A 12598-nucleotide genomic window follows, 5' to 3' on the forward strand; every position below is an offset into this window, starting at 1 on the left:
TTCCTCCCTAACGATAAGGATTTCCTTGTGGTTTTGTGTTTTTTGTTGTTTTTGTTTTACATTTAAGGTATATTTTTCCATTCAATACAATGTTCCCTCATAATACAACCTGCTTGCCATAACTACTGTACAGTTGTAGCCTACATGAAAAACATAAACAGCTTCATCTGAATTCTTTGAGAACAAGTATGTCCTGTATTTTGATTCTCACATTTTCCTTAACATTTCTTTTTATGTAAATAACACTTCAACTAAACCCATACATCAAAAGCAAGTTTCTTCTCAGCTTCTCATCACACTATCTACTTATATTACAATATTATCTTCATTTAACCGAGTATAATTATATTTGTCTTTTGCATTTACTCTTAACATGGCCATACCTCATTTTTGGGTTCCTGAATGCCAAATGCAGAGATTTCATACAGAACTTTCGGGTGAAGTAGAAAATGAATTCCATTACAAAGTGAAGACACAGGTTTAGTGACATTATGGACACCTAAACATTCCTGTAAAATAGTTTTAAAAAAATTCAGTGACACTAATTCTCCAAAGGACTCCTCTTTCTTCTGTTGACACTTTTTCACTTCATTGAAACTTTTCTTTTACCTAATAGAGAATGAAAAAAAGTTCTCTTGCCTGAGCTTTTGAGTCTACATGATACGCGTGTTATGTTACTCTCTGCCAACAAGCAGTTTTCATAATGATAAACATAAAAAAATAACATAACAAACTTATCCCAGGGTGTTTATATTTTGCTTACTGAGGTTTGAGGAAGAAAAACAAAATTCAAATGAAAAGACTTGAAGTTTTGGGGGAAAGGGAGGACAACATATATGCAGGATATTTATCATCAATATATTGATAATACATCACTGAATACAAGTACTGACTGCGTACTGTCTCTCAGACTCATTATCACAAATTCTTTCCTCAATCGGAGCTAGAGAACACTACTTTCTTAGGGACTGCCTAAGATGGCAGAGGGGGAAAAAGCTCCCTGAAATATTAACAGAATTTAAATACAATATAAAAAGGTAAACATAAAATCCACATTGACTCTCAGAAATGAAATTTTCTTTGCTCTGCAAAATTCTACTTCCTAACCACTACCAATAATTCAGAGGTCAAAAAGTTATACATACACATACATACATATACACACACGTATTTATACATATTTTTTCTCTTTAGATTTTAATTTCATGCCAGACAGCAACTGTATATTCTGAGCTTTTGAAAGAGCATAGCCTTGGCTTATGGTTTAAGAAAAGCTCTGTCACTTACTTCCTCAAAACACTTAAACTCTCTGACCTTCAGTTTCTTAATGGGAGTAAGACACGATCCTTAATGAAACACCCTTCTTCTCTCATCACTAAATACACATCAACTTACCTACACTGGTCTTTATGCCAAACAAAAAAGCACTAGAATCCCATCCAAGACCAATCCTGCCCGTAACCTGCATCCTAGCTGTCCTCCTAACACCTGTTCCTGTACCTGTGTTCCTGCACAGTTCCTGCACCTGTGTCTTCTTCTCCAGCACCTTTACTTCCTCTTCTTCCAGGGTTAGTCCTGTGACTCTGTCACATGCTCTAAGGGTCCCCGGATCTAATATGCCCCTGCTGCTACCAGTCCATCTTCCAGCTCTCCATCGCAACACAGCACAAGTCCTAGGCCTCTACGTGCTCACTCCCAGGTTGTCCTCCACCCACACCAGCGGGACCTCAGGCCCCATCACCCCACAGAAGCCTCCTGTCAACTTCGTGACACTGAACCCAATGCGTTCATCTCTGTTGTCATTTGACTCCGCCCAGGATACCATACTCCCCTCTCCTCTCAGACACTTCTATATTTCTGTTGCTGGCTCCTGCTGTGCCCACCTTCCATCTGGTTAGACCCTAGATGGCCTCTCCCCAGTCTCTCACCAGATGACCCAACTTGGCCTTGTGGCTTTCAGCACCATCTCTGTGCTGATGACTCAAAATTTTACAGCTAGTCTGGGCTTCACACTCCAGAGACAGTTTGGTGCAAAGCTTAAGAATAAAGTTTAGGAGTCAGATTGTCCGGGTTCAAAGTCCAGTTTTACTACTTCTAGACCTTGGACAAGTTCATAGCATCTCTGTTTTTTCAAGAGAGAATACATACCTTATAGTGTTATGAAGATTAAAGTAGGGAATACATTTATAAAAGTACCTGATATACAGAATAAATGTTAGTTGTTATCACTATTATTGCCACCATCATATAACTGGCATTATTATTATTATTATATTCAACCATCTACTTACCATCTCCACTTACATGTAAAAAGGCATCTCAAATTTAACACATTCAAAATAATTCTATCCAACCCACAATCCCAACACTGGGGACAATATGATCAATCCAATTACTAAATCCCAAACCCCAGAACTCCTCCTTGATGCTTTCTATACCCTACTCCCACTACCAGTAGACCAACTAGCTCTACATCCATTATGTATCCTGAATTCATTTTCTTCCCAGCATCTCCACATCATTGTATCTCACTGGGGCCACTACAGTGGAATTGGCCTTTTGGCTTCCACTCTTGATCCCTGACAATTGATTCTCCACACAATAGGAAGAGTGATCTTTTTTAAAAAGGTAATCAGATCGAATCAATTTCCTGCATAAAATCATTCATAGCTTCTCACTGTATTTAGAATAAAATTCAAAGCTTTATAATGGTTGGCAAGGCATTTCAAGGAATTATTTAAAGTCCATTTCAAATATCTGAACATCAAAGCCAATTCTATTCTAAATTTCTGAGTGTAAGAACTATCCCACGCATATGGAGCTCAGCTTCTTGACCTCCTCATCTCAATAACATTACCTGCCCGATATCTCAGAACACTTCAACTTACCTTTTACTTGTTTTCCTTCTAAAATCACAAACACAGGTTTCTACCTTGCTTAACACGTTGTAACATACTATTTCCCGTGACCTCCAGTGTATAATCCTGACTACTTCCTTCCCTCTGGCCTTTACTTCCTCTGATTCTATGGGCTATCACTTCAGCTACTCAGCTTACTTTCACCAAAGGCCTTCCCTCCCATCCTCAAGGAAAAACCACAATGCTCCATTGATCCAGATGTTCACATTCTCCAGAACCACAAACAGCTAGCCAAAGATAACTATGCAAAGAAGATTCGTTTCACTTACAAGATTATTAAGACAATCAACTGGGCTCTCATTGCAACCCCCAAATCCTTCTATTTGATTATATCAAACTTCTACTCATATCAGTCATTTCAAACACATTGCAAATACCACTTACTCTCAATCTCAAAGAGAATATACAATTCAACTTGCTGCTACACCTAAGCCCACCTAAGTTCAGTTAGCTATCAATATTCTAGATCCCAATGCCTTCAACTTTCAAAGGCACTAGCTTCTCCTAATTAGCCACTGGTCACCCTCTACCTTTCCCTCTCAACTGGTTCTTTTGATGAGTATTTCAACGTATTAAATGAAGATATAACTTCCTAACAAGCCCCTCCAGGCTATGGTACTTATCAACTCTGTCAAATCCATGGAAACAAGGCAGAAGTAATTATAAAACCACTGTCTACAGAATGTAAGATTCCCCAAGTATAAACTACCTGCCAAAGATAACCTTACAATCAAAAATCACATCACCGGTTGGCTGAAAACAACAACATAAAAGAGATCCAATAGCCATAATAAATGAAAGCATTCGATGTAATAGATGATGTAAATAAGATTATAAAATTAGTATGTTTAAAATTTTCAAAGAAACAAAAGAAGAAAATGAAAGACTATTATGAAAAGAATGAGTTAAAAAAAAGAAGCAAAGAGGGGTGCCTGGGTGGTTCAGTTAGTTGAGCCTCCAACTTCAGCTCAGGTCATGATCTTACGGTTCCTGAGTTCAAGCCCCCCATGAGACTCTGTGCTATCAGTGTAATGGCTGCTTCGGGTCCTCTGTCCCCCTCCTTCTCTGCCCCTCACCTGCTTGTACTGTATCTCTCAAAAATAAATAAACATTAAAAAATATTTTTAAAAAAGTATAGTAATGAAAAATGGAATAAGCAAAATCTAAAACGATGAATAAATTAAAAGCAACAATGATGAGTTAAAGATGGATGTTATTTATAAGAAAGAAAAAACAAGGGCACTTGCTTGGGTGGCTCAGTCAGTTAAGCATCCAAACCTTGGACTCTTGATTTTGGCTTGTGTTATGATCTCTCGGTTCATAGGATCAAGCCCTGTGTCCGGCTTCACACACTGAGCGTGGAGCCTGCCTGGGATTTCCTCTTCCTCTCTCTCTGCCCCTCGCCCACACGCACATGCATGCTTTCTCTCTCTCAAAATAAATAAACTTTAAAAAATACATATATATTTTAAAAAAGAAAAAAACAGAAAAATAACAACTGTTGGGGACCATGCAGAGAAACTGGAAGCGTTATGCACTACTGGTAGGGAGGTATAATGGTGCAGCCACAATGGAAAACAGCATGGCAGGTCCTCAAAAAATTAAAAATAGAACTACCATATGATCCGGTAATTCTACTTCTGGATATACACTCAAAAGAAATAAAAGCAGGGACTCAAACAGATATCTGTATGCCCATGTTCAAAGAAGCACTGTTCACAATAGCCAAAAGAGGGAAACAACCCAAATCTCCTTGAACAGAGGGTGGCATGTCAACAAATGTGGTATTTACATGCAACAGAGTATTATATAGCCTTTAAAAAGGAATGCAATTCTGATATATGCTGTAACATAAATGAACCTTGAAGACATCATGCTAAGTTCAAAAAAACAAAAACAAAAAACAGACACAAAAAGGCAAACACTGATTCCACTTATATGAGGTACCTAGTGCAGTCTCATTCAGACAGAAAGCAGAATGTTGGCTACCAGGAGCCGGGGGGAGGGAGAGTGGGGAGTTATTGTTTAATGGGTACAGACTTTCAATTTGGGAAGTTAAGTTTTGGAGATGGGTAATGATGACAGTTGCACAACAATGTGAATGTACTTGATGACTCTTAACTGTACACTTATAAATGATTAAATGGTAAATTTTGTGTCATGTATATTTTACTACAAATTTTAAAAAGCAAATTAGACATGGGTGAGGAAAGAATTAGCATCCTGAATGACTGCACTGAGGAATCCCAGCCAACCAAATCAAAACAAGACACAGAAAATGGGAAAGAGGACTTAAAAGACACAAAGAGTAAAATGAGGTCTACCTAGATCTAATGAGAGTTCTACTTGGAGAGAACAGTAAGGATAAGGAAACAGCAGTGATTAAGAATTATCCAGAAATGAAGGTAGATATGAGTCTTTTGGCTAAAGAGTGATAAACAAGATAAATAAAAAATGTACACAAAGACACACTGTAATGAAACTGTAGAACACCGGAGACAAGGAAAAGATCTTAAAAACAAGTAAACAACAAAAAAAGAAAATTATAATTTAACTGATAGCAGACTTCTCAACAATGATAGAAGCCAAACAAAGCACTATTGGCAAAGTGCTATGGAAAAACAGTAATAGACCTATACAGTTCTCTATCCACCTAAACTGTCATTCAGGAATAAGGTAAAATCAAGGCATTTTCAAACACATGTACTAACAGTTACAGACTGTCAATGAAAATACTGAAAAAAATATTTCAGTAAAAAGTAGACTGAACCTAAATATGTATCAATAAAAAGTGTTTTCAATCTAAAGAGCAGTTAAGAAGAATGAATTGGTAAGATCTGAGTCCTACCATTAAATGAAAGCCATAAGGCAGCAAAAATATACGTACACTATGAAATTATATACTTTTTTAAGCAGAAAAAACAATTGCATACATTATTTATAAAGACATACATACATAGTACAAATATATATATGGACAAACACCAATTATGTAAGAGTGGTTGTCTTGGTGGATGAAAGAAGAGGAAAAAGGAAAGAAGCTTCAGTTATAACTAATATTTTTATTTCTCTGAATAAAAGAGGGTTAGAAGCAAAACTGGCAAAATGTAAACATTTGTTTATCCAGTTAGTATTTAAAAGAATGATGAATATAAAAGTACATTTTCAAGAGTACACAGTAACATGTATCTTTCAGTACTGATCTATGTACAACGTTCCTTGCAATATTGAAATAGTTAATATTTTATGTACTACTCTATGCTGAAATATTTTATAACTTAAAAATGAAAGTATTTTCTTCAAAAGAAAAATAGTACTATAGCTAACACTAAAACATTTAAGCCAAATAACCTAAATTTTTTCCTAAGCATAGAAATCACTTTTGAACACATGATAGAAACCATTTTCTTACAATACTTCCATCATTAACACAACATAAATGTCTTTTTAATTAATTTATTTACTGTTTAATTTACATCCAAGTTAGGTAGCATATAGTGCAACAATGAGTTCAGGAGTAAATTCCTTAATGCCCCTTACCCATTTAGCCCATCCTCCCTCCCACAACCTCTCCAGCAACCCTGTTTCTTTTCTATATTTAAGAATCTCTTATGTTTTGTCCCACTCTGTTTTCATATTATTTTTGCTTCCCTTTCCTTATGTACATCTGTTTAGTATCTTAAATTCCTCATATGAGTGAAGTCATATGATACTTATCTTTCTCTAATTTTGCTTAGCATAATACCCTCCAGTTCCATCCACATAGTTGCAAATGGCAAGATTTCATTCTTTTTGATTGACAATACTCCATTGTACATATATACCACATCTTCTTTATCCATTCACCCATTGATGGACATTTGGGCTCTTTCCATACTTTGGCTATTGTCAACAGTGCTGCTATAAACATTGGGGTGCATGTGCCCTTTCAAACAGCACACCTGTATCCCTTGTGTAACTACCTAGTAGTGCAATTGCTGGGTCATAGGGTAGTTCTATTTTTAATATTTTGAAGAACCTCTACTGTTTTCCAGAGAGGCTGCACCAGTTTGCATTCCCACCAGCAGTGCAAAAGAGATCCTTTTTCTCTGCATCCTCACCAATATCTGTTGTTGCCTGAGTGGTTAATTTCAGCCATTCTGATGACTGTAGGATGGTATCTAATGGTGGTTTTGATTCATATTTCCCTGATGATGAGTGATGTTGAGCATCTTTTCATATGTCTATTAGCCATCTGGATTTCTTCTTTGGAAAAGTGTCTATATATGCTTTTGCCCATTTCTTCACTGGATTGTTTTTTGGGTGTTGAGTTTAATAAGTTCTTTATAGATTTTGGATACTAACCCTTTATCTGATATATCATTTGCAAATTCCATTCCATTGGTTGCCTTCTAGTTTTGCTGATTGTTTCCTTCGCTGTGCTTTTAAACTTGACAAGGTCCCAATATTTCATTTTTGCTTTTATTTCCCTTGCCTCCAGAGACATGTTAAGAAGTTGCTGCGGCCAAGGTCAAAGGGGTCAAAGTAGCTTGTTTTCTCCTCCAGGATTTTGTTGGTTTCCTTACATTTAAGTCTTTCATCCATTTTGACTTTATTTTTGTGTATGGTATCAGAAAGCGGCCCAAGTTCATTCTGCATGTCGCTGTCCAGTTTTCCCGACACCATTTGCTGAGGAGACCATCTTTTTTCCATTGGATATTCTTTCCTGCTTTGTCAAAGATTAGTTGGTCATACATTTGTGGGTCCATTTCTGGATTCTCTATTCTGTTCCATTGATCTGTTTTTGTGCCATTATCATACTGTCTTGATGATTACATCTTTGAAGTCTGGAATTGTGATGCCTACAGCTTTGGTTTTCTTTTTCAGGAATGCTTTGGCTATTTGGGGTCTCTTCTGGTTCCAGACAAATTTTAGGATTGTTTGTTCTAGCTCTGTGAAGAATGCTGGTGTTATTTTAATAGGGATTACACCGAATATGTAGATTGCTTTGGGTAGTATCGACATTTTAACAATATTTGTTCTTCCAATCCAGGAGCATGGAATATTTTTCCATTTTTTTGTGTGTGTCTTCTTCAATTTCTTTCATAAGCTTTCTAGAGTTTCAATGTATAGATTTTTCACCTCTTTGGCTTGGTTTATTCCTAGGTATTTTATGGGTTTTGGTACAATTGTAAATGGGATCAATTCCTTGATTTCTCTTTGTGCTGCTTCATTGGTGTATAGAAATGCAACCAATTTCTATGCATTGATTTTATATCCTGCGACTTTGCTGAATTCATGTATCAGTTCTAGCAGTTTTTTAGTGAAGTCTTTGGGTTTTCCACACAGAGTATCAGGTCGTCTGCAGAGCTAAAGGTTGACTTTCTCCTTGCCAATATGGATGCCTTTTATTTCTTTGTGTTATCTGATTGCTGAGGCTAGGGCTTCCAGCCCTATTCACCACCACTTGAATAACAGTGGTGAGAGGGAACATCTTTGTCATGTTCCCGACCTTAAGGGGAAAGCTCTCGGTTTTTCCCCATTGAGGATGATATTAGTGGTAGGTCTTTCATAAATGGCCTTTATGATCTTGAGGTACAATCTTTCTATCCCTACTTTCTTGAGGGTTTTTATCAAGAAAGGATGCTGTATTTTATCAAATACTTTTTCTACAGAGTTGTTTAGTTTTTTAATTCATTTTTGACAGAGAAGAGAGAGAAAAAGAGAGTGGGGGAGGGGCAGAGAGAGGGAGAAAGATTGAGAATCCCAAGAAGGCTCCACACTGTCAGTGTGGAGCACAGTGTGGGGTTCAAACTCAAAAACTGTAAGATCATGACTGGAGCCAAAATCAAGAGTTGGAGGATTAAGCGGCTGAGCCACCCAGGCGTCCCTAATTTTAGAGTTTTGGCCTTTTTTTAATGTTTATTTATTTTTCAGAGAGACACAGAGTGCAAACAGAGGAGGAGCAGAGACAGAAGGAGACACAGAATCTGAAGCTGCCTCCAGGCTCTGAGCTGTCAGCACAGAGCCCGGCGCTGGGCTCAAACTCACAAACTGCGAGACCATGATCTGAGCTGAAGCCGGATGTTTAACCAACTGAGCCATCCAGGCACCTCCCTAATTTTAGATTTTTAGTAAGAGAACCCAATGGCGCCCAGCTGGCTCAGCAGATAGAACATGCGACTCTTGATATCAGGGTTATAAGTTCAAGCCTCACATTGGGCATGGAGCCTACTTTAAAAGAAAAATAAAATGGTATTTAAAAAAGAAAAAGAAAGAAAGAAAGAAAGAAAGGAAGGAAGGAAGGAAGAAAACCCACTATTTGCTCTCCCCACCAAAAACAAAACAAAACAAAACCCAAAAAACCCACCTTAATAATTTCCAAACAGCAGTTGTAAGTTTCAACTTTCACTTGCAGTAATGGGTGAGATAACATTCGAAGAAACACCTTCTGACTTTCTCCTTGAAGTAATGGACTGGCCTGTGCAGATTTCCAGCTGGTAAAAAGGTAAAACATCCAAGACATCTAAGGTAAGCGAGTTACTAAAGAGATTGAAAAGAATATTGGAAAGGGTTTCTTCCTACTCCAGTTCCTCCAAGTGGGATCTTATTTAACTAACCCAATATTAATATCTATCCAAGCACTTGTTTCAAGGCAGAAAATATTCTCTTAAAAAGTACCCAAGGGGTGCCTGGGTGGCTCAATTGGCTAAGCGTCCGACTTCAGCTCAGGTTGTGATCTCACGGTTCGTGAGTTCAAGCCCCACATCAGGCCCTGTGCTGACACCTCAGAGTCTGCTTCAGATTGTGTCTCCCTCTCTCTGCTCCTCCTCTGCTCATGTTCTGTCTTTCTCTCTCTCAAAAATAAATATCAAAAAATATTTTTTTTTAAAGTACCCATACAAGTCTTTAAAAACCCATATTTGGAATGTAAACTGATACAGCCATTATGGAAAACAGTACAGTGTTTCCTCAAAATTAAAAATAGAACTACTATATGATCCATCAATCCCACTTTTCATTATGATTCCAAAGGAAATGAAATCAGTATCGCAAAGAAATATCTGTTCTCCCATGTTCATCCTAGGTATTACTCATAACAGCCAATACAGTCGACCTCTGAACAACACAAGGGTTAGGGGCACCAACCTCTATGCAGTTAAAAATCCATGTATAACTTCTGACTCCCCAAAAACGTAACTACTAATAGCTTACTGTTGACCAGAAACCTTCCCAATAATTTTAACAGCCAATAATACGTATTTTGTACGTTATATGCATTATACATTGTACTCTATTATAATAAAGTAAGCTAGAGGAAAAAAAGTTTGAACAATCATAAGGGAAAAGACATTTACAGTAGTATACACATATTTATTGAAGAAAATCTGGGGCGCCTGGGTGGCTCAGTTGGCTAAGCATCCGACTTCGGCTCAGGTCATGATCTCACAGCTTGTGAGTCCGAGCCCCACGTCAGGCTCTGTGCTCACAGCTCGGAGCCTGGAGTCTGCTTCGGATTCTGTGTCTCCCTCTCTCTCTGCCCCTTCCTCACTCATGCTCTGTCTCTCTCTCTCTCTCTCTCTCTCTCTCTCTCTCTCTCTCTCAAGAATAAATAAAACATTTAAAAAAAAAGAAAAAAGAAAAAAATCTGCATTACCCTCACAGTTCAAACCTGTATCGTTCAAGGGTAACCATATATGGAAACAACTCAAGTGTCCATTAATGGATACACAAGTAAAGAAAATGTGGTGTATATATACAATGGAACATTATTCAACCTTAAAAAAAAAAAAAAGGAAATCCTATCGTTTGTGACAACACAGATGAAGCAGGAGTCCATTAGGCTAAGTAACTTAAGCCAGGTACAGAAAAGGCAAATACATGGCATAATCTCATTTACGTGTGTAATCTAAAGAAGTCAAACTCATAGAAGCAGAGAGTAGAATGGTGGTGACCAGGGACTGAGGAATAGGAGAAATAGGGAGATGTTGTTCAAAAGGTACAAAGTTTCAGTTATTCAGAATGAATACATTCTGGAGACCTAATGTACTCTATGAGGACTAGAGTTAATAATACTGTATTGTATCCTTGATACTTGTTAAGAAAACAGATCTTAAATGTTCTTACCACACACACACACACACACACACACATAGTTACTATGTGAGGTAATAAATAAATAAATCCCATACTTAATCAATATTTATCATCATGGATAATCAATATTTATCATCATGGAATTTACTCCTTCCAAAAGCAATGAAGACCCTAAATTCTAAACAGGAATCTGCTCCAATGTCTTCAAAATAAATTAAACAGTGCATGACGCATTCTAAAAATCCATATAGGAAAACAGTAAGAAGCAATGAAACTTACATTTAAAAACCCTCATTTTAAGTTATTAATCAAAACTTTAGAGACAAATAAACAAATATGCTTGAATACCTGGCTTGGATGGACACCAAAACAAATGTATAAAAATCCAGGGATAATTCATTTTGATTATAGGCATGGTATTTTTAAAGTTTACCCTATAAAATAGTTAACTGCCCTAATGTAGCTATACATATACAGTTCAGAGGTCAAACATACATAAAAACAATTTTAATTAAAAAACAGTAAAAATTAAGGCCAGTTCTGTTTTCATTGTTCCTAAGTGCACACACACACACAATATATCCTATAATAACATAATCATATCAAGAAAGTGAGTATTACATCTTTGAACACATGCAGATGATTTCCTTTATTAGGGGGAAATGCTGATGATAGGAAAAGCTTCGCAAGGCTTGGTCTGCCAGCTCCACTAATTCTAAGAGATTCTTCTCTCCCTAAAAAAAACAGCAGAAGGGAACAGTAAATGTCAAGTTCATGTACAGTAGAATTCTCAACAGCTAACTAAGCAACTTCAAGAAATTAGATCATTCAAAGACCCTGAGACTGTTCACATTTGCTTAAGTCCACTTTCCTAACAAGCAAACTAAAAATGTCAGCTTAGGGGGGAAAATTCCTAGCTAAATGCCACAAGAGACTATTTTTCACTTCCAAGTAGGCTTAAAGTTACAATCGAGTGGCCACATTCTTTGACAGTTTGTAGCCCTATCAGCCTACTAACTGTAGACTCAAAGCAGGACTTGTGTATTTTATGATCCACTCTCCCTTCTACATGCTGACCACTTCTACAAACATAAAGGACAACCAACACATCATGATTAACTGACCATGCAGAATATCACGGAAATAATTTGACAATCTGAACTTCTATCACGGAAGAAACAAGAAGCCAGCAGCAGTGAGATATGGCAAAACAAAAGGAAAAAATAACAGGTAAATAAAGGAAAATTAGAACTAAGAGGTTGAGCTAGCTTCCACTGTAGGAAACAAAAGGAATAAAAATTTATTTCCTAATTTTTTAGATCTTCAGGACCCATTTTGGTACTTTCCAAACAGTAAACAACTATTATAGTCAGTGTCTATTTTAAGACTCATAAACCCCTTTACTGACAACATACTAAATATCCTAAAAGTATCTCTAAAAGGGATAAATAACAATACATAATCTTTGCTATAACACTGCACCTAAAGTCATTCTACCTTACAATCTACCTCATTATTGTATTTAATAAAAAATCAGGCTCTTTGTGTATGTAATAAGTCTATGAAATATTAAAGGAAAAATATGTCTACAGAAAGCACTAAAA

At 36.9% G+C, this 12598-nt stretch overlaps 1 protein-coding gene across 3 annotated transcripts in view; it reads right to left on the minus strand.

Moving 5' to 3' along the window:
- Nucleotides 1–12598, minus strand: part of RTTN (rotatin) — a 160501-nt gene that overhangs the window by 114421 nt on the left and 33482 nt on the right. For all 3 annotated transcript variants that reach the window (XM_053206000.1, XM_027069160.2, XM_053206002.1), the window contains exons 13-15: nucleotides 11616–11728; nucleotides 9268–9394; nucleotides 384–509 (exon numbers count right to left, since the gene is read on the minus strand). In XM_053206000.1, the coding sequence (XP_053061975.1) occupies nucleotides 384–509; nucleotides 9268–9394; nucleotides 11616–11728 (366 nt within the window). The remainder of the gene's footprint in view (nucleotides 1–383; nucleotides 510–9267; nucleotides 9395–11615; nucleotides 11729–12598) is intronic.

Source organism: Acinonyx jubatus, chromosome D3 (assembly GCF_027475565.1).
Source record: "Acinonyx jubatus isolate Ajub_Pintada_27869175 chromosome D3, VMU_Ajub_asm_v1.0, whole genome shotgun sequence".
In the NCBI taxonomy this organism is placed as follows: Eukaryota; Metazoa; Chordata; class Mammalia; order Carnivora; family Felidae; genus Acinonyx; species Acinonyx jubatus.